The sequence below is a fragment of the Sander lucioperca genome, chromosome 11 (genome assembly GCF_008315115.2).
Source record: "Sander lucioperca isolate FBNREF2018 chromosome 11, SLUC_FBN_1.2, whole genome shotgun sequence".
NCBI lineage: Eukaryota > Metazoa > Chordata > Actinopteri > Perciformes > Percidae > Sander > Sander lucioperca.
This window is the reverse complement of record NC_050183.1, coordinates 8,196,844-8,220,997: the sequence shown is the minus strand read 5'-3', so window position 1 is coordinate 8,220,997 and position 24,154 is coordinate 8,196,844. Positions and strand designations below refer to the sequence as shown.

Genomic DNA, 24,154 nt, shown 5'->3' with positions numbered 1-24,154 from the left:
TTTTTAAACAATGGGACTTTTATTTCACACAGAACTAAACTAAAGATGGTTTGTCATTTCTAGTAACTGTAGCATAGTTTATCAGCTGTACGTATCTATCTAATGCAACTCCTTGGCTGAATTGTCTTTTTAATATCAACAGACGTTTCTAATTTTTTCTGACACATTTTAAAACAACAACCATGTAAAGGGGTCTTAAATATGCACATTATGTCTACTAACATGATATCAAGTTAAAGCTACAAGTCCCAGACAAAGTCACCAAAAGTCGCAAATCATCACCGGATGATGATCCATGTAGAAGACATACATAAAGAAACAGCATTGTTCATGTGTCACAGTGTAGAACTAGACAGCCTTAGTATATTATTGCACAGTATTAGACGTTAAAATGTTATTAAAATTGTATTTGTTCCAACATAACCCTAATTGGATGCTTACTATAGAGACACGCTTAGGCGATCAACACAGAGTCGCTAACATTCCTAAATCCGGAACTCTCTCTCTCTCTCTCTCTCTCTCTCTCTCTCTGCTTATCCCCGCATGAACTGTGCAAACATCACTAACCTGCACTGCCACACCCAGCTGCACAGAACAGTGAGAGCACACATACTAAGTCAACAGTTAATAACACGTTTCACAGAAATATATGTGGACAGGGCGGCCTATAGCTCACCTGGGAGAGCGCGCGCCCCAGGTTCGAATCTGACCTGAGGCCCTTTGCTGCATGTCATAACCCTGGTATACTAGCTGGTTTGATTTGCATTGATATGGATCTCAGTTAGCTATTAGGATAACTGAAATAAAACCATGCCAATCTCTAGGTATGGTGAAGGGTATGTGATGATGTGGGGCTACTTTAATTCCAAAGGCCAAGGGAACTTTATCAGGATGCATAGTATCCTGGATCCATGAAATAACTGGCCTTTAAAAATAAAAATCTGCCTTCCTCTATGGGAATTTAACATAGGGGTATGTATAATTATGGCCCCTGTATTTTAAGGAAGAACATTTATTTATTTACAATACATTATTCATTCACAAAACAAATTGGTGTCCTTAAAAGGTCGGATTTTTCCTAATTTTTTTAATTAAGGCATTAAGATCAATTTCCAAAAGATGATTTTTTTATTCCTTTTTTTAGTCAACTTTAGCATGGGCATGAATACTTATGAGCAGCACTGTACATATATATATATATATATATATATATATATATATATATATATATATATATATATATATATATATATATATATGTGCGTGTGTGTGTATGTGTGTGTGTGTGTGTGTGCGTGTGTGGACAGTGTAGATGACTGTGGAATGGGAAAATAGGTTGCGTTCGGCTGCACCAGTAGAATGAATATCTTTGTACAACTTGATGACATTTTCTTTGGCAGAAAGTGTTGTTTCCTGCATACAACTAGGCAATAAAAACTGACATTGCATTGTGCTGTCTGGCAGGGCAGTGAAGATAAATCAGATGCTGGGGAGTCTAGCCCATTGGATGCCTGCACATTGTGTTTGACTCCTTTAATAAAAATAAAGTTCTTGTTTTGATTGTTCACTTCTACATCATCAAACTAAGGCATTCATCTGTGAGAAAGGGTTTATCTACATACAGTCAAGTACAGTTTGTATTCAGAAGTACATCTGATCCATGCAGAAATTAAAGACTTTGCCCTGCTTTCTTCCAGTGTAAGATATGATTATTAATAAATATGTTGTGTACAAAACATTTGGATGCACCTCACCATGCTGTAGCTATAACATCAAGATGCCATACTAACCATGCAAAGAAACCTTTCAGTTGAATGAAACATTAATCCCATACAGTAGTATGCACTGTTCAATTCAAAACCACTACTATGCACGATTTCTACAAAAGCATCTAAGCTTTAAAAAATTCCACATTTACATAGGCTACATTTAAAAAGCCCAACAGCTGCTATTAAGAGATAAAGCATTACTGTTGCAAATAAAAATAAAAATTGTCAATCTTTTAAAGGATTTAAAGATATAAAATGGTTACAGTGTGTCTAAATGCTGTTCGCAAAAAAAAAAACAAAGCTCCTTCTACTTTGCCTGGAACATTAACTTTCTCAATAAGCACCCTCCAGAGTTTCCATGAAAACCTTCTCCACAGGAGCTTCAATTTTAAAAGTCAATTTAAAAACCTCCTTTGCTCGCTCATTAAAAGATGTGACAGGCAGAATAAGAGGCACCGATCTGACATTTCCTGCTACACAACACAATTAACTAACAAGGCAATAATATAAGACAATTAATTGTTTGCTCAAGTCTAAATCTAACGGTTCACTTCATTCTCAAACCTCTTGTTTGTCTACAGTAGGTAAAGAAAGTAATCATCTCTAACTTAAACTCTGCTAACAAATCTACCTGGGGGCCAGATGATGCAGATAATTAAATGTTAACAATAATAAGGATGAATAATTTATCAGGGGAAGATGACACAACAGACATGTTATATATTGGTTCTGAATCACAATGAATACACACATTCACAGCACTCTCTGGAGGTACTTTGAGCAAATGAGAGCTTTTACGGTATAAAGCTGCAGCGAGATCAGCAGGACTGTGAATTAAATTAAGAAATTAGAAATCAATGACATGAGTAATATGTTAAAATCAGAAAAAGAAACTGAAAGAAATTTCTGCAAAATGGTACTGAATAACTCATCAGCAGGAATGAAACTGTGTTTCATCTGAATGAGCTGGATATAAATAAGACATTTTCAGGGTTTTAACAACCTCTCTCTTGCCTTTATTTAAACAGGCTGAGTTATACAAGTTAAGGAAGTAAGGCATTATTAAAGCATCTGAAATTATAAAGTATACATTTTTTAAATCTGAGACCAGATTCAGGTCACGAAATGACGTATATACGCAAGTATGTGGGGTCAAAACAGGAAAGCTATAAGTAAGTGATAAAACTGCCTGTGGAAGTCAGTGTAGCACTGGTGAGTCAAAAACAACAAAATAAAAATTCTTCAGAAGTAGCTGTGAGAGCTCAGAGATGGTAATGTTAGATAGCTCTTTATTGTCATTGCATGTATATGTACAACAAAACTCTGCTGGATGAATCCAATTTGCAGCATTAAAATAACCCAAATGTTGCCATTGGCGTCATCCAGAAACATGAATAGAGCAGATGTGGGCAGGCAGACATTTAAAAAATCCTGCTTGGGAAGCAGCCCGGACAGGCTATTCACCCCTAAGTCTGCATAAAATGCCCTGTGGACCAGATTACATTCAAACCAACCAGAGTTTGTGTAAATATACTCATTCTTTCCATCCCTCCCCCTCTCTGTATGACACCTGCTCATTTGAAAGCTAATTCTCTTTGATTTTATGAAGCAGTAGTTTGATAAAGGGCTGGTAAAACGCACAACGGTTCTGCTCTCTCCCTGCGTCTCTAATTAAGATCCTAGTGCTGTAGCACTAATGATAATTCACAGGTGTCTGCTGCCTGCCAGTCACCATGGCAACCTCAAGGTATACCATCTAATCTGTATGCCACCTCTTATCAAGACTGATACATCTGGACAACAAACAATGCTTGCTGTGACTTCCAACAATCAATTTTTATTTGTCACATGAAATCGTACGAGGTACAATTCCAGTGAAATGTTTTCCCATCAGCTCCTTTAACTTGTGCATGATTCACCATAAAGCAGAATGTCGCCATTAGATCGGCACACATAAAAAGAGTTACCCTGTTGAATGGCACCCCGCACCAGAACTCCAGGATCCAGCAAAGTCTCAAGGACACCACGGCTCCTGACATCCTGCTGGAAACCGAAGGAGGCACAGAGGCCACTCAGCTCACCAACGCCTACAAACTGGCCAGCAGGATGTCCAGCAGAGAACTCGCAGTCTGTGTTCAATTCCTCCATGCTTGCCTCATTGTCAGCTCTGATAAAAAGATGGTCTTGCTTGTCCACGTAGTCAGGTTCGTAGTCGTAGGTTGAAGCTGACAGCCATCTTCACCTTTTCCTCTGTGTTTACATTTGAAAACCCCAACTAGTGCAGCAGATTAATAGCATATTTCAAGAGAATCGTTCAAATTGGTATACAAGCATGACATTTGGCACAGATACTCTAAGGGTCACTTTTTGGGAAAAATGCAACATGGCGGCCATTTTTTCAAGATGGCCGCTATTTCTGTCAAATGCTCACAGTGATGTAGGCACAACATTTTGTGAAAATACTCTCTTAAGAATGTTTTTTAGGAAAACGTTGCTTGTCCCTCAAAAATTCAAGATGGCAACCATTTTTCAAGATGTCCACCATTTCTCTTGAATCCTTACATCAATTTTTCAAATGGTGATGCTACCATCAAATTTGGTACAAATATTCTTCAAGGAACATTCTCATGGAAAAAGGTGTGTGCCACTGAAATTCAAGATGGCAACCATTTTCAAGATGGCCACCATTTCTGTCAGAGCTCAATTTAATGTGTTAAGGAAGGTTTTGTTTAATAGAGTGAACGTCATTACATAACCAGGGCACACTGGTGACTTCACTGCTGTGGAGGCTAGACTTGACATGTTTGCCCGAAAGCAGAGGCCATATGAAGTAGAGCTTAGATTGGGCCCAAAAAATGAAGCCTGACCCTACCCGAGCCTGTGCACGTTGCGTCCGAGCCCGGCCCGAGGCTCGGGTCAGGTCCAGTTCGGGCTCGGGCTCAGGCAGAGAATCTAAACTCTAATATGAAGCCATTCCTCCAACAAGAGCAGCTCTGCTTCAACACACTAAACATGCTGCATATCAGGCAGGCTGCATATGGGGTCAAGCAACCCAGCGTCAGCCAGAAGCAGAGAGTCCTGCTGACTGGGGATGGAAAAAGCTTGGTGAACAATGGGGGGTCTTCTGGACCACAAATGCACCAGTTGCACAAAGTTGTGAACAACTAGCCAAGTGTGGCTGCAAATCAGAGTGCCGTGGAAGATGCAAATGTTTTAGATTGGGTTTCACTTGCACAGAACTGTGCAATTGCAAATGTGAATAAAAAAGTAAGTAGCCTTGCGGTGGGCCGAGAGACGATTTCCTGATTCTGGACCATGATGTATATGTACACCTTCCTGGATATGTTGCCCCCAATACAACACTTGCTGACTGCCAAGCAGGGAGGCCTTGGCTACCATTTTTAACAGTCTTTATTATGACTCGGCAGGGCACAACCTCTCAATCTCAGGTTGCACACTCTAACCACAAGGCGTTTGAGCTGGTAAAAATGTGAATAGAACTTATGTTGTTTTTTTTTTCAATCATTCCTTTTAACTCAGTCCCAACAGAGTACACTATTAAAGCAACACCCACCTTGAAAAATGAATCTTGAATTTTTGCGATTGCCTTTTTCTAAAAGTGTGGCCGTTAGAGTATTTTTGCTAACATGCATGTGTGCATAAGTGTACATACTACCGAAATGACAGCCATCTTTGAAAAGGTCTCCATCTTGAAATTTTTATTGGCCATCCAATTTTTCCAAAAAGTGGCCTTAACAGAGTATTTGTGGCATATTTTCTGTATAACTATTTGGAAACAGTGGCAATGAACATAGGACAGGAATGCAGCCATCTTGAAAAATGGTTTCCATCCTGAATTTTTACTGGCCACTTCCTTTTTCTAACAGTGGCCCTTCCTCTCTGTTGACTGCACCTTGCCGTGGTAGAAAGGCTTGTGTACTCCAACGAACCTGAGAGCTATGCCGGCGAGGATTTTATATCCCTGGCAAATTTAACTAAGCCGGACATGTCAAAGGAGAGGAGGCAGACAAAGCAGACATTATGACTATTTGACAGAAATGGTGGCCATCTTGAAAATGGTCGCCATCCTGACATTTTTGAGTGGCACATACCTTTTTCCAAAAGAGTGTTCCTTGAAGAGTATTTCTGCCTAATTTTATGCTTGGATCACTGTTTGAATAATTGATATAATAAGCATTGAATAGCAATGGCGGCCATCTTGAAAAATGGCCGCTATATTGAATCTTTGAGTGGCCAACACCTTTTTCCCAAATAGTGGCCCTTAGAGAGTATCTGTGCCAAATGTCATGCTTGTATACCAAAGTGAACGATTTTTTTTACTAATCTGCTGCACTGAACTGGCAAAGTGACATGACTTTGCGTAAACATACACGCCATTTTCTAAAGTGGCGTGTTATCTGTATACATTTTGAGCTATCTGCGTTTATGTCTACGCCATATACAGCAGACGGGTTGCAGACTGATCTCAATAAGTGGCGTATGTATGACACGCCAATTCGTATGCCATTTTGGCGTGTTATCAAAACACAATCGCTTTTCGGGTGGGTTTAGGAAAATAATAACGGGGTTGGATTTAGGAAAAGAAGAACGGGACGGTTGGGTTAAGGAAAACAATAACGGGGTTGGGTTTAGGAAAAGAAGAAAGCAACGGTTGGGTTTAGGAAACGTGACACGCGGGACACGATACCCGGTCTGCTGGGTGAAAGTACTGTGTTGTTTGACCCATCCACCAACCTAACTAACCTCCCTATGCAGATTTTCGGGCTTTCATACTACTCGCTATGGCGTAAATTGACACGCAATCGCAAGGTAATGTAAGTCAATGGAGGCCAAACGGCGTTGATAAACACGCTAAAAAGCGATTATGCATCTTGATAACATGCCAAAATGGCATACGAATTGGCATATATTTATATAATTGTCATACATACGCCACTTATTGAGATCAGTCTGCAACCGGCCAGGTTAACAGAGTCAGCAGGATACTGGTAAGATGATTTCCCTATCCTGATGAGCGCCTCGTAGTCATGAGATGGTTGCAGAGATGGTCTTGCTTGCTTGAGCTCATCTTAACCTTTTCCTTGGTGTTTACTCTGATGTTTACATAGGCATCCCAGGGTTTCCGCTATATACATTCCTTTAGCTGTTTATGAAAAGTCATAAAGTCATAATCGCCAGATGAGACAAGAAGCCAACATTAGCGAACGCTGCGGTCCCTCTGACTCCCCGCTGCAGGAGATGTATTCCCCCGACACGCTGTATTGACGTTACGGTTTAAAACTTTTTCCAGGTTAGTGGGGATGCATACTGCTCAAAACCAAAATTAATTTTTTTTTAAAATGTAGCATTTTGTTTTGTTGATAAACTGTGTGTAAAATGAGTGGTGACGTTAAATCACCTGTTTCGGGTAACGGTATCCTAGGGTACCATCTAATTGCTGGATTATTCGGAGGTAATGGTAGCTAACGTTAGCAAATAAGCCCACTGACGGCAACGTTATTGTTCATATTTTGGCACAATGTTTAGTAATGACAGCAGTAGTGATCATATTGAGTGAAAATGTGATGTCAGATGCACAGTGCAAAATGTGTTAGGGTATCTGGAATTGTTCATTATGTGTTATATCTGTAAAGCTGAACGGACTGACAGACTCACAGTAGTAACGTTAGGCTGAAACAGATTTTATTCTGATCCAAAAACTCTCTGTGAGAAAGGGCCGAGAAGGGACACTAACATATCCTGGAATGTAATTGTAAGAAAGGATTGCAAATAAAGCAAACTGTTGCTAAAAATGAACTACACACTGTTTTCACTAAGGTACTGTTACTGTTGACACACAACAAACACCACAAGCGAGTCAGTCAACGAGAGACAGGTATGGCGAGCCCAAATAATCCAAAAGTAGCCTTCTCTAAATGGAAGTATAGCCATTACTTTTCCCTCCAAGAAATTAAAGGAACGACTTTAATCGTGAAATGCACATTATGCCCTGGGCAAAAGTGCCTATCCACATCGCTGTCAAGTAATTCAAACTTACTCAAACATCTTTCAACGTTGCATGCTTCCACGAAATTAGTGGCCAAAACCACTGAAGGAGAAGGAGATAGTGCCCACCACATGCTTTGTCTGAGACAAAACATGTGGTGGGCACATTTGAGCATTTAAAAATGTACTTGAAAGTAACGCAATAGTTACTTTCTGAAGTAACTGGTTACTTTTATAATTTGTAACTGAGTAACTAATTTAGTTACTTTTTGGAAGAAGTAACTAGTAACAAATTACTTTTTAAAAGTAACTTGCCCAACACTGGTTGTTGAATGACAAACGAACCTTGTAACATTGAAATATGTGATATTTTCCCGTGAAGCTGTGAAAAGGAAAGACGGAGGTTTAAAGAGAGATATGAAGAAGAAAGATTGTCATGTGCTTTTGTTGATAAGGATGTTGTCACTGTTGTAATTTGCTGCTTTGTGAAAGAACAAACAGTACAGTACCTCAATATCATCCTAATATGACGAGATATTAGGGAGGAAAAAAGCCCTTGCCCTGTCTACAGAAAGTTGATTACTAGTTAATGAAACTGCTTTCATTTCCTTTCACCCAGTTTATTGTTTTTCCGTTCAAATCAATAGAGGAAGCCTTTTTCCTGTCCTTTATTTATCAGTGACAAATCAGAGAAGACAAATGCATACAATATTTTACATCAGTGTACCTCCTCCATCACTACAGTGATGATAAGGTGACTAAAAAGGTGGGAAACCACAATGACTATTGATTGTTTTGTTTCAATATAGCCTAATGCTTCACCTTTATCAGTCAATATTTCAATGATGCAACCAATAATATGTACTGATGCCCTTAAATGAGACATCTCAACATGAATAATTACACTAATTATTTTTTTCCCATGAGCTTTATATTCACTCCATCAGTGATTTTATGAGAGTATATTCCAAATTGTTTGAATGGTTAATATCTTATTTTGAAATCAACTGTTTATTCAATCCATTCTAGAGCTGCAACAAGTAGTAGATTATCGATTAATTAAATTGACAACAAAAATCTAATAATAGTTTGAACATTGTTTTCAGAAAAATCACTTTACTGGTATGGGAATGGCATTTTATTCAATATTTAATAAATGAATACATAAATAAATTACCCTATGAATACATCTTGAAATAAATAAATGAGGCAATAAATATATAAATAAATGTAAATATATAAATGAGTCAATATAGTTCAATAAATAAATCGTTTTTTTATTTATTTAAAGGTCCCATGGCATGCAAATTTCACTTTATGAGTTTTTTTAACATTAATATGAGTTCCCCCAGCCTGCCTAAGGTCCCCAATTGGCTTGAAATGGTGATAGGTGTAAACCGAGCCCTGGGTATCCTGCTCTGCCTTTGAGAAAATGAAAGCTCAGATGAGCCGTTCTGGAATCTTGCTTGTTATGAGGTCATAGTTACCTCCCATTTCTCTGCTTTGCCCGGCCAGAGAATTTGGCCCACCCATGAGAGAGAGACATCATGGCTTTCAAACAAGCAAAGTGGCAGTTGGTCAAGGCCACACCCCCACCCTCCGCCTTGCCCCTCCCTCTCTCCTCCTCAATAGCTACAGACACAGAAATGGCACGTCCTAATGAAAGCTCATTGTGGGACTGGCTCTAGTGGCTGTAATTCTGCACCAAGGCTGAATTTCGGTAAAGAGACATCAGATACAGTATTAGGGGACCACTAAGGTCTATATAAAAGCATCCAAAGAGCACCATGTCATGGGACCTTTAAGCGGACTTTCATTTCATAAGTCCACATTGATTTATATCATAATATTAAATAAAGCGGCATTCCATACATTGGTTCCAGCTTCTCAAATGTGAAAACATTCTGGGTTTTTAAACTCTCCTATGACGGTAAACTGAATACCTTTAGGTTCTGAACCGTTGGTCTGACAACCTTACTTGTTAGGGCCACGCTGACATGGTCATTGGAGGTCAGGCCAATAAAGAAGCAGCCGCTGATCATTAACGGTGCTGACTGCCAGGTGATAAATACAGCACTAATGCTCCTTATCTATAACCTCCTTTGTATAGGTGTCTCTCAGTGTGACTGTATTTAACTCTCTGCTCTCGCTCTGTCTGACTGTGGTGATAAAGGACTGAATTAACACGTGATTGTAACTGACATTTCACTAAGCCTAAATGTTGCTGTGCCAGTCAAACCTTGAAATTATTAAGCAAATAGTTTTGGGGAAATCTGCCTTTTAAAAGAAAGCCATTGTCACTGTTTAGACTTTGTAACGTACAGTAGCCCCACTGCTTACTAGCAAAATATAGTCCAACAAACAAAACAAATGTAAGATTTATATAATAAGAGATATATAAGTATTTTTTAAACAGGTAACACGTCAGGTGGCGCGCGTGCCCGCTCGTGGTGTGAAGCGCGCGTCCGCGCCACTCTCCGACATGAACTCATCCATGAACTCCAACAACCATGGCTGATAGACGGCCTTTTGTACACCTTCGCTTTTTGAAGCGTGAAGGCTACCGTAGCTGCAATACTGCGTGGCGAGAGAGAGTTGATTGCGATATATGATCTCAAAGCTAGATAGGAGTAATTCTTACACAATGTAGCTTTAAACATGCCAAAAATATGTGTAATCTGGTAATGTTAGTCATGTTAGCTAAGGTTATAACGTTAGCTCTAATGTTAGAGATAAGGGTGCATCGCGATCATCTGCAAGGATTTAAAGACATTTCAAAAGCAATTATATAATTTGCTCGTGGAGTATGTTTGTTGAGATATGACATAATCCTGAGGCCATACACAGCGTGCTGCAATTATACTGGATTGCACCACACACACACACACACACACACACACACACACACACACACACACCTCATTCCTTCACTCAGTGAACTACTCTGCTCTGTGGTTGCCATAGTAATCCCAAAGCCAATGACAGCCCTAAACCTTTCCTCCCTCAATTCAAGGAAGCAGGCGATAGAAATTGACCCAATCTAATTTGCCCTACATAGTATACGTTTTCATTGCTGCTGCCACGTCACACCCAGAACCTGCACCCATCCTCCCAGACCCCTAGCATCCATTTTGTTTCCCCCATCCTCCACCCTACTCAGGAGGACAGCATTATAAATCAATTTACAAGCTGGGAGAGACATCCGGCAGAGGATGGAAATGAAGAAAGGCAGATGAGGGATATTGGAAAACATTTTCTTGTCGCCACAGTAAGCGGGTGTAGGCAGTGGCATCGTCTTGTGTGCAGCTGGCACAGGAAACCTAATAGTGTTTTAGTGTGTGGATAAATTGGGAACGAAGAGGATCTGTATGAGTCTGTTGCTTGTGTGGGATCCTGAATAATAAATAGTGGAAATGTTGTGTGACAAGTCTGGGTACATTGGTTTTGGATCTGGACCTGGTCCAATGTGTCTACATATGAAAAAAACAGGAAAATATATTTTTATTGCATTATAACGAATAAAGCTTTCACAAATCTGAAACTATGTTTTTAAGAATCTTTAGCCTCTCTGAGATAATTTAGTCCATATTTGATAAGTCTAGGTATAATGGTTTTCAATGTGAAATAACAAAGACAATACAGCTTTCACAAATCTAAGTGTGTTTTAGACATAATTAATACTTTACCTTAATGACCACGCTTTCAATACAAAAAGAGGTTCACAAAACGGAGGATCAGTCCCTCAGCAATGTAGCTACGTTATGTTCCCCTGCTGAATCCGACGCTGTGAATCGGAAGCCAACTTCAGCGTCGTGACCGACACTGAGGCTATTTTGAGGTTTGAGGTTATTTTTGTTCTTCTTCAAGACAAGTTATGTGCTTTCTCACGATTAAAGAAAAACAAATCTCACAACGGAGGTGAATAATATGGCACGTCGTCCCTTAAAAGCCAAACATATAGCTTACATTAACGTTACTGGGTTAACTTTAGCTGTGTTTGGCAATAATGTTACAAAAATTGCAGGTTACAGCATGTCACACAATCTCAAAATAATAAATGATCTGCCTTACCGGTTAGTAACGTTAGATAGATGTCGCCGTTCCCCAACGACGACGTGTCTGGTAAATGTAACAAGTCTTTCACAGCTGAACTTGATTTAACAGTTATAATGCAGAACAGACACGACCGCAAGACTTAGCTAGATGAAGGAGGTTTTTTATCTGTTCTCATATTGTTTTCCTTGGAGATTTAAAGAAACTCCTCTTTTGCAACATTTTGCTTTATTTTAAACATTGCTGACTACTAGCTAACCAGTCTAAAAAAAGTCATAGGTCTACTCGCTTCCCAATTGGCATTGCTTCTTTTTTCTCTCTTTATGTACTGAAGTGCCTTTCTTCTTGAGTTTTATTTTTTTTATCATTAAGTAATGTTGTAATGTTCTTTGGATGGTAATATCTTTTTGATATGTTTTGTAAGTATGATGCCCAATTGTTCAAACACTGTAAACCTATATCATATATATATATATATATATATATATATATATATATATATATATATACACACACACACACACACACACACAACAGTGTATTTTTTACAGTGCACAGAGAGGAGCTGCCTCCAGCCCCTCCTCCTCGTGAAGTTGCGTGCTTGTAAAAGTTTGCAGATAAAAAATTCAAAATAAAAAAAAACAGCACGCGCTTCCGGTTTCTGAACTGTAGTCCAGAGTAGACTGAAATATCGCAACAACTTTAGTGAATTGCCCTGATATCTTGCACGGAAATTCATTGTCCCAATATAATAATTATATTGTTCTAAAATAATCACTGACTTTGGTGAGCCTCTGTCTTTTCATCTAAACTGCATTAAAACAATTTCACTATGCTCGATACTTTATGGTTTATATTTATGATTAAATACCTGCAAAACCAATGGCATCCCCATCAGCCTCAGCTGTAGTTTGTGTTTATTGCTAATTAGCTAATGTTAGCATGCTAACACGCTAAGCTAGAAGGTGAATATGGTAAACAAACACCTGCTTAATGTTTTTAGTGCGTTCCATTTACCTCAGAACTCCAAGCCGGAGCTGGGAAAGACGTCACACCCGAGTTTCACTGTGGGGTTTGCTGCCATTGTTAGCAATAACAGTTGATAACAACGCATTAGCTGTTTTTTGTGCATACAAACACCATAACAATATGTCCACAGGTAGAAGTTGGAAAGTAGCCTACTGTATGAAGGTAAATATGGTGCAAAAAGGGAGAAAAAATCTGAACTTGTATGTTAAAATTTGCACTTGTAAAAATTTAATTTGCACTTGTAAAAAATATTCACACACATGTGATCTGAATTTGAAGTCATACAAAGAAAAAAAACATGAGAGCTTGTAAAAAAAATCTGAACTTGTAAGAAATGTTCACACACCTGTATTCTGAATGTGAAGTTACAGAAAAAATAATTCACAAATGTGTAGATTGATATTTACATGAACACAATGACAGCTGCAAACTTATAATGCAACATTTACTCGTATACTTTTTTTTTACTCTGGTTCATTTTCCATCACAACCACAACTCAGTGATTACAACCTCTCGAATCTGTCACTGCAACTTCACATATGTGCTCTCTCGCATCACAAAGTGGCGAATCTGCGCACCTCGACTTTCACAACACTCTTGACGATACATCTGGTGCAAAACTAATTTGTACCTGTGGACTTAGGCTGTGGAGCTCTGAGCTAACAGAACGGGAAAAGCAGGGTTTCTATCGCCAGATGAGGGACAACTCTGTCTGGCTTATTTATGTAGCATGGAAACTTGGTGGAATAGCATGCTAGCGTTAGCTAACTAGCAGCCAGCCCGCTTCTAAATAAATACCTTTTAATTGTCTAAACACTTTTTAACAGTCAAATTAAAACACTGGCGGTGAGCTCCAGGGCCTGCAGCCGTTCCCATAGCACTAAAGGGAACTGCAGATTAAATACAAGCGACCAATTTCACTTTATACATTTGAGCTGCTGTTGTCAATATAAAAAGCCCGACGAGTGGAGCTTTAAAGTTGTTTTCTTGAAAAGGACAAATAAGCAGATGCATAGAAAATGTGACATTGGCAGCAGCCATTACTGTTTCCCTGGTGTGTAACAGTTCATGTCTCCTTAGGCCTCCTACGCACTTCCTCTCCAAACATGCAGCTCCAAGACTGACTCCTCCCTGAGGCTAATGGTGATGGTGCAGTACTTTTACCCTGCTAATTACAGACAGCATGGCAGAGATGAGATGTTTAATATCTCTGTTTGGGTTTGTTGTTAATAGGAAGAGGCACAGCAATCGAGAAGGACAGGAGGCCTGAAAACTCTGTTATATGGGATTTTAAGTGGGAAGATGTCATTAACAAGATTTGGGGTTAGTCTGAGGGAGTGACGGTGTCACATTACTGTGGTGAATCAAGTAATTAGAAAGACAGAAAGGACAGAGGCAGAGCAGAGATGAAATGAGGTGATGCTATCCTGACAGAAAATGTTGGGAATTTACTCAAAGTCTGAACATTGACAAGCATAGGGTTGTTTTCATTCTCTCAGTCACAAGCACATCTTCATCTCTTATTCATGGTAAATGTCCGTATAGTTGCCTCAGTTAAAACACTAAGAAGCCAACCTGCACTTTACACTTTTGCACTTTTAACCTTTACACCTTAAAGCAAGGTAAAAGTACCATGGAACGATTATTGACGTGAGCTTATCAACTAATTAATACAGATGCAATCTGTTATTCTTAATGTCTTTAACAATTTTAGAAATTTATGACACTATCTTATAGATCATTTATTGAGTCTGTTTTAGTCTTTGGTCTTGGTTTGGAAACCTAATTGAATAAGCTGATAAAGATGACCAATAACATTATAGGTCGACAAAAGTCAGCACCTCTAGTCATTTTTATTCAGTCTAGCAAAAAGAAAACAAAATTGCCAGTGATACTACCCATTAAAAAAAGTTTCCTTTAGAGCGGTGGTATTAAATCTCTGGGTGAAAATTATTTAAATGTATCTTTTAGCAGGTGCAATAAAACCACTTAATTTGAATCCTCCAATGTTACCAGTAAGCTAGCCCATATTTGTTTTTGTCTTAATATTGTTTTCTTTTTCCCTGTTTTAATTTGTTTTTATCGATTGCTATCACGTATTGTTTTAACTGGTATTGCATGTTAGTAATAATGCTTTTTTCCTGTTTATGCCACTGTACAAAACGCTATAAAAGCTTTAAAAGCAAAAAAGTTTAAAAAATATTTTCTACTTTCTACTGTACTTAATTGACACAAATATCATCACCTCATCTAGGTAAGTGCACTGATGAACTGTAAATCAATAACGACATGAGCAGAGATGCTGTGGAACTTTTCCTTTAATTAAAGTATTTCACATCCATTAACACAGTAGTGGTGGTAGCATTACAGTAAAAAAGTTTCTACCTGCACTGGCCAAACACACAACAAGAACAGCAACTGCACATGGAAACCAGCTTCCATCGAAAATAAATTAAAGATTTCAGTGTCAAGTAATGGACGGGCACTTTTCAGTTTAATTTTTCAGAGAGAACCTGTCAAGACAGGAAGACTTGAGGGATGCTTCAGCATATGTACAGTATATTTAACAAAGCTGACCACCACTCTCAATCTCTGTCTCTCTCTCTCTCACACACACACACACTCACACACACACACGCACACGTACACAAACACACACACACTCGCACGCACACACACACACACACACACACACACACACACACACACACACACACACACACACACACACACACACACTTTACTCAATTCTCATTTTAAATGTCATCAGTCCAGCCTCTCCGCCCTTTGTTTAATTAAACAGCTATTGAGTGCAGGGATACAAGGACTGATTTCCACCAGCAGGCTGAATAAAAAGTTCTCCTCTGTGGATCAAACAAAAGTCAACCAAAATAACCAACCTTGTTTTTAACCACACAATCAGTGTGATTCTGGGTATGGTGCTGTCTGTTTGTTGGTTCAACACTTTGGTCCAGGGTGAAATATTTATTGAATGAATTGCCATAACATTTGGTACACATATTCATGATCCTCAAAGGGAGAATCCTGATTACTTTTGAAGGTCAGCTGACATTTTATTTAGCGCCACCAACAGGTCAATATTTCCGCTTGTCTAAGACTTCTGTATGTCACCTTTAAAAGAATAGTTTGCTAAGTCACGGCACTGGTTGCTACTAGTTACAGCACGTAGGCCTAACTCCCCATAAAACCACAATTTATCATTGTTGCATTTCGTTTTGTGAATAAATTAAACAATTGCAATATAACACGTTAATTAATCAGCTTTAGAGGTGCTGGAAGGCGTATTGTTTTCACTAACTTCTGAGTCAGCCAAGCTAGCTGTTTCACGCCGTCTCCCATCTTTACACTAAGCTAATTCTAATCGCCTCCTGGCTCTAGCTCAGTATTTACGTAGCTTACAGATATGAGAGTGATATCTATCTTCTCATCTAACTCTCGGCAAAAAAGCGAGTTTTACCTATTCCGTGAAAACAACCAAATAAAATTTCCTTCAGTTTCAGCTACACTTTAAAATTGATGCTAACATAACAGGCTAACATGCTAATGGTAGCAGGAGACTAAACCTACTTAGACTAATGGAAGTAGAAATAAAAACAGAGAATTACCCCTTTATATGAATTAGGTAGTAACTACATAGTTTCCACTGACAACACCTATTTTTTCCCCATAAAAATCAAAGTTATCTTCCCATTTTTAATCTATCCAACAATTTTGAGGCCATTCACTGGCTAGCAAAGCTACTAGTTAAACGGGGAAGAGTGTTTACATTTTACAAAAACAAAAAATGTTTTGTGACTACCTCAAAAACGCATTTAAGGGGTCGTATCCAGACTTATCACCTCTTAATGTTCAATATATTTCTGTTAGATAGAAACCTCCAGCTGAGCTCACAATCCCCCACAAAAGCAATACAAAGTGCACAAACCAATTCAATAAGTCCCCTGTTCATGACAGCAAAAAGTGATGCAACTTTGTGGTGCTGTGTTGTTAAATGTGAAATGTAAAGCCTACATTTTCGTCTTTGGTTTCTGCCTTTTCTGAAACCATTCAGAGACAGCAGTCCAAAATTGGTTGCTTGTCAAACATTTGTAATCTTTAGGCAAAAGAAAGAAAGTCAAAGAAAAACTTTTTTCAAAGCTCAAAAGTGTAACCATTATATTCATTATATTACAAGTCTTCAGATATGCTATAAGGTTGTTCTATTCAGACACGTGGCCCAAGTCCTGGCCTGAAGTAGTATAATTGTTTATTGTTTTTTTCTTCCTGCATTTCTATTAAATGATAAGCCACATGAAAACGGTCAAAGCAATTAGTTATTCAAAAAAATAGGACACAGTTTGCAGAACATATCGCCTATATTTCAGATGTATTATTTTAAACATTTGTGTCGGCAGCAAATCCTCATCTAGAATCAGAGCACAAGGCGACCCACCACTGCACAATATGAATCCACTGAAAGTCATTACTGACACTACTGAAGTATGTTAATCATGCTTGAAGAAACCTCAGAAAGGGTTTGGTAATAACAGGGTTCAGTACAATTTAGGAAGCTTGAGTAGAAAATACAATAACTCTACGAGCAGGCACTGTATGTTTGCAACAGGGATTACAACAGTTTACTGACTTTCACACCATAACAAAGCCAACCAACAGTGTCACTGTATATAACGGATATAGAGCACATCAAGAACAGTGCTACAAGTGAGCTACAAACACCAGGTGATAATAATCCTCTCAGAAGTAAAGTGGGGCAGTGTGTAAGACACCTCAGTAATTAGCATCACTCTGATGTCTCAGACTTCTTCTATGTCTGTAGTCGCTCTCCTCCGAGGCAAGAGCTGCTGTCAAAACACAATATTGTTTTCCTTATTTAGTTTTTGACATTTTCACCTCTTCCCCCTGGGCTTCATTAAAGTTAAAACAGACATAATTAAAATGCTTCTCATCAGCACTGCTCACTCGTTGGTGCATAATTGGTATTTTGCTGACAATTGTAGAAACTAGTAAACACGTAGTTATATACAGTACAAATCCATCACACGTTTCAACCCATTCAAAAGCATTTTAACAAAACACTACATCTCTTACATAGAAAATCAACTACTTTGGACAAAATGTCATGCTAATCAAAACACACACACACACACACACACACACACACACACACACACACAGTAAGGCTTTAGGGTTTCATAAAACTTTGAGCATGTCATGCAAACACCAGTATCTCAGTGACATATTCATGCCATGCATCTGGATCACACCAGTGCTCTGTTCTTCTTATATGAGACATTTAATACATACATGCATGTATTTGTCCACTACCAATACTGTGACTAAGGCAGCAGCCTGGTTGCATAAATTGAGGACTATTAAATTCTGTTTACATGACGGATGTGTTTAATTTGATTACACAGCAAAAGTGTGACTTTTAATCACCTTGTTTCTTGTCCCACTGCTATCAAAATGAACCAAAAAGCAGTGAAATCTGTTAAATGCTATTCTTAAGGTTGCAACATCAAAACAAATGTTAGTAAGACAGATTTTACATGTTTGACTGAAGCTGTGTGACCGACTAAAAACAATTGTCTTGGTTGTTCTTGGAATTGAGAATCTGTGCAGAATAACACAGAGGTATCGCCTACCGGTCTTAATGCAGAGTGAAGATGTGGCAAGAGCTTGTTGCCTAGTTGCACAGGATTTAATCAAGGTGCCCACACTGGATGGGGGCATGCCTGACACACTGCAGATGGAACGTCCACACACGTCCTTCAAAAGGCTCAAGAGATTTTAACCAAACAGCAATTAAGTACATTTAGTACAATTATTATTATTTTTTGTTTACTAGAAACCTCCACAGGACACCTTTTACTTTAATGTTCAATTGTACTAAATTACAGACAAAACGTAGAGATTTTGGCAGCACATATGTTCTATGCAGTTCTATTTTCTGTTATTAAGAATATAATTAGACTGACATAATCGGATAATGGCATTCATAGGACTTTGCATTTTTGATGTGCATGTAAATGTGGCTATTGTGGCTGCTCTGTTTGTCCCTCACCGTCCCCTGTAGGAGTGGGCCATGGCAACTGGGATCAAAGGGTCATTTGCACATTAGAATGTATTGCCACTTCAAAGCACTGATTTACAAAAGCATCTTTGTGCGGAACACACGGTGTAGGTAATGTAGAATCACATCCTGTGCTGCTGTGGATTTATGCCACATTACAATAATAAAACCATGCCACACATGGCGAACACAGTCCAGGCAAGGATACCGAGACAGGCTGATGCACAGGTGTCATCAAACCTTTGAACCTGACCAGGCTGAGGAAGTTGGCTGTCCAGAAAAAAAACCTTTCATCTGTTGAATTCATCTGTTGCTGTCGAGCCTGGCTTGGTTTAATGAGCTTTCATTATTGGCAAAAGGAACGAGGCAAGCCTTGACCACCATAAATCCTTAATCCGCTCACGTATGTAACATCAACATGTTCATTTTCGACATTTTTAGATCTCAACAAAGAAAAGAAAAACAAAGCCTCACTTTCCTTCTAGGAAAATATTTCACTACCTCCACCTTCATTGTAATGTTCACCATTTTCATCTATAGGGAATAAAAAGAGCAGTTTGAATAGAAACCAGTGCAAGCATCTAATTTAAGTTTCATTCATTGTTTTTTGCCTCCTTTGACCTCCGGGTCCTGTGGCTTTAAACCCCTGAGAGCAGCTTGGGTAGAGGCACCTCTCGCTCTCCCAGCAGGGTGTCCCTCTTGAGGCTGGTGCCTTTGTTGACCACCTTGAACTTCACTAACAGGTTCTTCACCTGAACCAAGCTTATCGAGTCAAAGAAGAAGTCTTCGTTAAAGACCGGGTTGCGGCTGTTCTTGATGATGTTGCTCCTTTGCTTCTGCAGCTTGCCCGGGTTCAGGTAGACGGACACACAGCAGTTAATGCTCTTGATGTCAAAGTGATTGTCGTAAAGACTCTCCGCCACCAGGACCCGGATGAGCAGACGGGAGGTGCTGGAGTCGTAATTGGCGTTGATCCTCACCGTCCCACCTTTGTGCAGGTTGATGGTGTGCTCCCGATGGAGCCCGTGGTCTGACGCTCCGGCACCGTGCAATGAGGGGACGTGGAGCCGTCGCTGGATGTTGGGGCTGGGCTCGGCAGAGCTGCACTCGTCGGTGGAGAGGGAGCTGTGGCGAGCGAACGTCCGCTTGACTTTCCCGACTTTGGCCTGCGTCTCATGGGTGAAGATCTTGAGCAGGGAGGCAGAGCGGGAGAGCAGGGGAGAGCTGAAGGGAGAAGACTCAGCTGAGGAGCAGGTGTCACTTTCCCCTCCGCTGAAGTAGCGATACGGATTCATGTGAGAAGTGTTGAAGTCACCTGGGTTCAGGTGGTTTCCCCCTTCGCTGCTTCTCCCCTGGGTCTTCCTCTGGGGGTTTGGGGAGGTGATAGGACTGGTATGCTCGCAGTGGAAAAGTGACTCTTTACGGCGAGTGTGGGGGCTTTCCTTCAGGGTTGCAAAGCCATAAGGTGTTTGAGTCTTGGGTACATAAGGCAGGGACATTGCTGTCTGCGACCCAGGGTCTGCATTGGTGTCTCCAACATCATCGGCACTCTCTATCTGTATAATGTGACGGTTTGCTGCTCTGAGCAAGTTTTTGGTGTCTCCTGCTATCTTGGATACCAGGCGTGGACTTCTTGGGCTGCTGATCTTCTTCCCACTGCCGATAATTTGCTCTGAAGTTGAGGGTTGGAGTCCTTCTTTGGGCTTTACATTGTGAATGTCAGGTTCTGGGGGGCCACTGACTAGCTTTGGAGGAATGAAAAAGTCTGGGATCTTGTCGGGGGTGAGAACGTTGCTGTAGGCGACGCTTTTATTGTCTCCGTTCTCCCCCTGACGCAGCACGCCGGTCTCCACCGACCCACGGATCTTATCAAGAACCCACATGGTCCCACAAGACAGTGGGATGTGTGGGCGTGTGGAGTAGGTGCAGTCAGGTTTGTCTGCAATTAATAACACACGGGGGAGAGGGGGGGGGGTAAATGATCAGAGGATGGTTACTCTACAGGGAGCAGAGATATAAAAATAACACCTGGTGGTGTAGCTCTGATGATGCAGATAAAGCCTTAAGCATCTAAACGATTAAAACTAATAAAAAAAGGAAATATTGCACTACAGCATACTAAACTTTTGGAGCTATTGACTACAGATGCTGTAGTTATTTGAGAAAAACTCTCTCTTGAACTGCAGTTCATTTCCTTGGCTTATTGCATTTTAGGGCAAGGGAACTAACAACCAACACGTATTATCGACAGGCAGCAAGGTGAAGTCTTTGAACAGACAAATATACAATATACAGTATTTACAAAGAATGAAACAGGCATAATTGTGTTAAGACAGCAGAGAGGCTTCATTGATTGGTGGTGTAAATACAGAGTCAGTCTAGGAATAGATTGACAACAAAGGGTACTATTTTTTTATTATTTTAAAGGACCAAATTTAAAGTCGCATTCTTTATTTTATCATTTATCAGCGTTGTATTGATATTAAATATTTATGCCCCCTTATCGTTTGCATTTTATTCATTAAACAAACAAAAAACAGATCTCATTCTGTCTTTTACTTTAAACATATAGCCTAAGGCAGGTGGAGAAAAGAAAGAGAGAGAAAAAAATGTATAGTCGATTTTGCGAATTTAAATAATAATAATGTTTCTAGGATTAATTAATCCAATTAGTTAAAACTAAAAACGTAATAGTTAAAAGTACAAAAGTTGAAGAAAAATATTCAATAAAAGTTACAAGCGGATATTCAATTCAACAGGTGCGATGCTTCCTCCATTTGCGCACCAGTCCGTTTTCCAAAACCTCTCAAATCCGTTGTCTTCGTGTAGTCTGGGGGTAACACACTTCTCCTGTCTGCAGAAAAGTATAAATAATATACTCACCGCGCTACAGAAAGAGACACACACGTCTTTGTCCACTTGCTCCGTCAGTAACAGGTGTTTTCTCCCCGGGTAAAGCCTATGCGCTCCGCGGCACTGCTCTGCGCCCTCACGGTCTCAGCTCCGGAGCTCCTGTTGTCCTGTGTGCGTTTTATAAACGGCACAGGGCTGCAGCTGACCAATAAGATCAAACTGTGCGCTTCCGTGTTTCCCAGCCAAACCAACTGGAAAACACACTGGATACATATCAGAGGCAGATGAATCTTTCAGGTGGGTTTAACATGTTTAAGTCACTGCTCCATATCATGATGTTTTATGGGAATATTTGTGCTGCAACTGTACTTAATATAATAACGATATCATATAATAAGGAGATCACTGCCACTCTGCTTTACTCATCTTGTTTTTGTTCCCCAAGGATTAAAAAAAGAATTCTTTTAATTGATTCCACTCTGTTGCATCTCAATCATTCAGCCTAACATGACACTCTCTCTCTTTACAGTCAAACTTTCTCCCAAAGACATGAACACCATTAAAGTGAAGAAGAGACATGACACTTTGTGTTTTTTCAGCTCAATCCTCATCAAAAGAGACCGTTTTGTTTTGGATTTTATTTTCCCCCACTATGGCCCCGACAGCACATAGCTTCTGTGTGTCAGGAAATCATTATGTAGGCTATAATAAGACAGTTTGACCTGGAAAAGCACATGCAGCTGAGCAGACAATGCTGCGTAGCACATGCACCTGTGTGGTTTAATTCAATTTAGCTTCTTCTCTGTTTTCGTCTGTCTGTCTTTGAGTTTCAACCAACTGATCGGTTTCCCTGGAAACTTTACTATGGCAACAAATTCATTTGTCAGTCTAAAATAGGAAGGGCCCCGCTGACTTCATTGATCTACAGGACAAAAAGACCTTTATTTGTCCAGATTGCTTGCTTTAAGTCAAGTAACCTGCGGACTGAGAGGGACAGACCGCTGTCTTATCGAAGATCAGTTGCATAGAGCCAATAACAGCTCTGCATTGGCTTGACATGAAGGGATTTAGAAATGGACAGATTTCCACTGAGAGAGTGAATATCTAGTGACAGCAAGGACAGTGGCAATAAAAGCTTGACAAACCGCTGATTAAAACAGTTCATGTGAATAAGCCTGGAAGAGGTGTCAGCTCTGCCTGTCTCTGCCTCACTCAGATGAAAGATGAGATTAATTTCAGCCTTTTTTATAGCACAGGAAAATGTCGTATCAAATCTGAAGTATTTCTCTATTACATTATGTTCTTGACTCCATAAGAAACAAATTAAAGTTAGGAAACTGTATTCATCACAAAACACAAAGTACAGCTGAGGCTGATGTCAAAAGTTGTGTAGATATTTGGTTATAAACCAAAGTATCGGACAAATGAAAAATGGACCTGATGGTGCCTCCATGAAAAGTCAGAGGATCATCAAAGTTATTGAAATTCACCCAGAGGGGGACATTAATATTTGTTCTAAATGTCATGGCAATAATGTCAGCCTTAAGTTCCTTTATCAGTGCTAACACAGTGGGGCCTTTTGGCCTAAATGAAAAAATGAATTTGTCGTATTTCCCCTAATTTATTACACTTGGTCGATGCACTACTTTTGTACTTGTAACTTTAGGATATATCTGTGTTATTTTGTTTCTGATGTGGCCATAGTGCATGGGGTGTGGCTAGGGTTGGGCATCGTTTGGATTTTAACAATTCTGATTCCAATTCCAATTCTTCCTTTTGATTCCGGTTCTTATCGATTCTCAATTCCGATTCTTCGAGGGGTGGAGTTGAAACAAGTCACATGCCTATTTTCACAAATAAGAGGAAAGTTTTATTTTGATTCAATGGTATTTTTTTTTTCAATTGCAGTTTTACCGGGCTTTTTCAATGTAAAATAAACCCACACATGAGCGCTGCTTACTGTGCTCCAAGGCTGCAACACAACAAGCGCCTGGCTGCTTCGGAAACTAAAACTTGTGCATATCCAAATCCTCTATACGATTCCGAACGATTCCAATAAAGAAACGATTCTACTGGAATCGTAATTTTTGAAGCATAATACATATGCAACAGTTATAAATTACGTTTGTAAAACATTTGTCTTGATATTTAAAGACAACAAAGGTTCACATGGATTTAACAGTTACCAACCCACATGCAAACCATGTCTGTTTACACATGCATTAGTAAAAATATGCACACACACAGAAATCCGGATCCAGAGAGCAGGATAAACCTGTGGCATCACATTCTTCACGAGGTAATGAAAGTAAACCCGGACTTTAAGGTTCAACCTACAGCAACAAGGAC

At 39.6% G+C, this 24,154-nt stretch overlaps 1 protein-coding gene and 1 long non-coding RNA gene across 4 annotated transcripts; one reads left to right on the top strand and one right to left on the bottom strand.

Moving 5' to 3' along the window:
- Nucleotides 1-501: 501 nt before the first annotated feature.
- LOC116055427 (C2 calcium-dependent domain-containing protein 4C) lies at nt 502-22,100 on the bottom strand. 3 transcript variants are annotated; one of them, XR_004898865.1, is made up of 3 exons: nt 21,836-22,100; nt 15,536-20,891; nt 502-532 (listed from the first exon to the last, which is right to left on the bottom strand). XR_004898865.1 is itself a non-coding variant. In XM_031307421.2 (2 exons), exon 2 carries the CDS (start codon nt 20,833-20,835, stop codon nt 19,591-19,593), a length of 1,245 nt encoding a protein of 414 aa, XP_031163281.2. In that variant the 5' UTR covers nt 20,836-20,891; nt 21,836-22,100; the 3' UTR covers nt 15,165-19,590. The 3 variants fall into 3 exon arrangements, 1 of the variants encoding a protein (XP_031163281.2); XR_004898866.1 differs by lacking the exon at nt 502-532 and adding an exon at nt 10,663-10,693 and having other exon boundaries at nt 18,013-20,891; XM_031307421.2 differs by lacking the exon at nt 502-532 and having other exon boundaries at nt 15,165-20,891.
- LOC116055428 lies at nt 9,084-19,162 on the top strand. Its single transcript, XR_004106286.1, has 3 exons — nt 9,084-9,257; nt 11,643-11,646; nt 19,151-19,162. It is a non-coding gene; the product is annotated as an uncharacterized LOC116055428 (long non-coding RNA).
- Nucleotides 22,101-24,154: the final 2,054 nt, after the last annotated feature.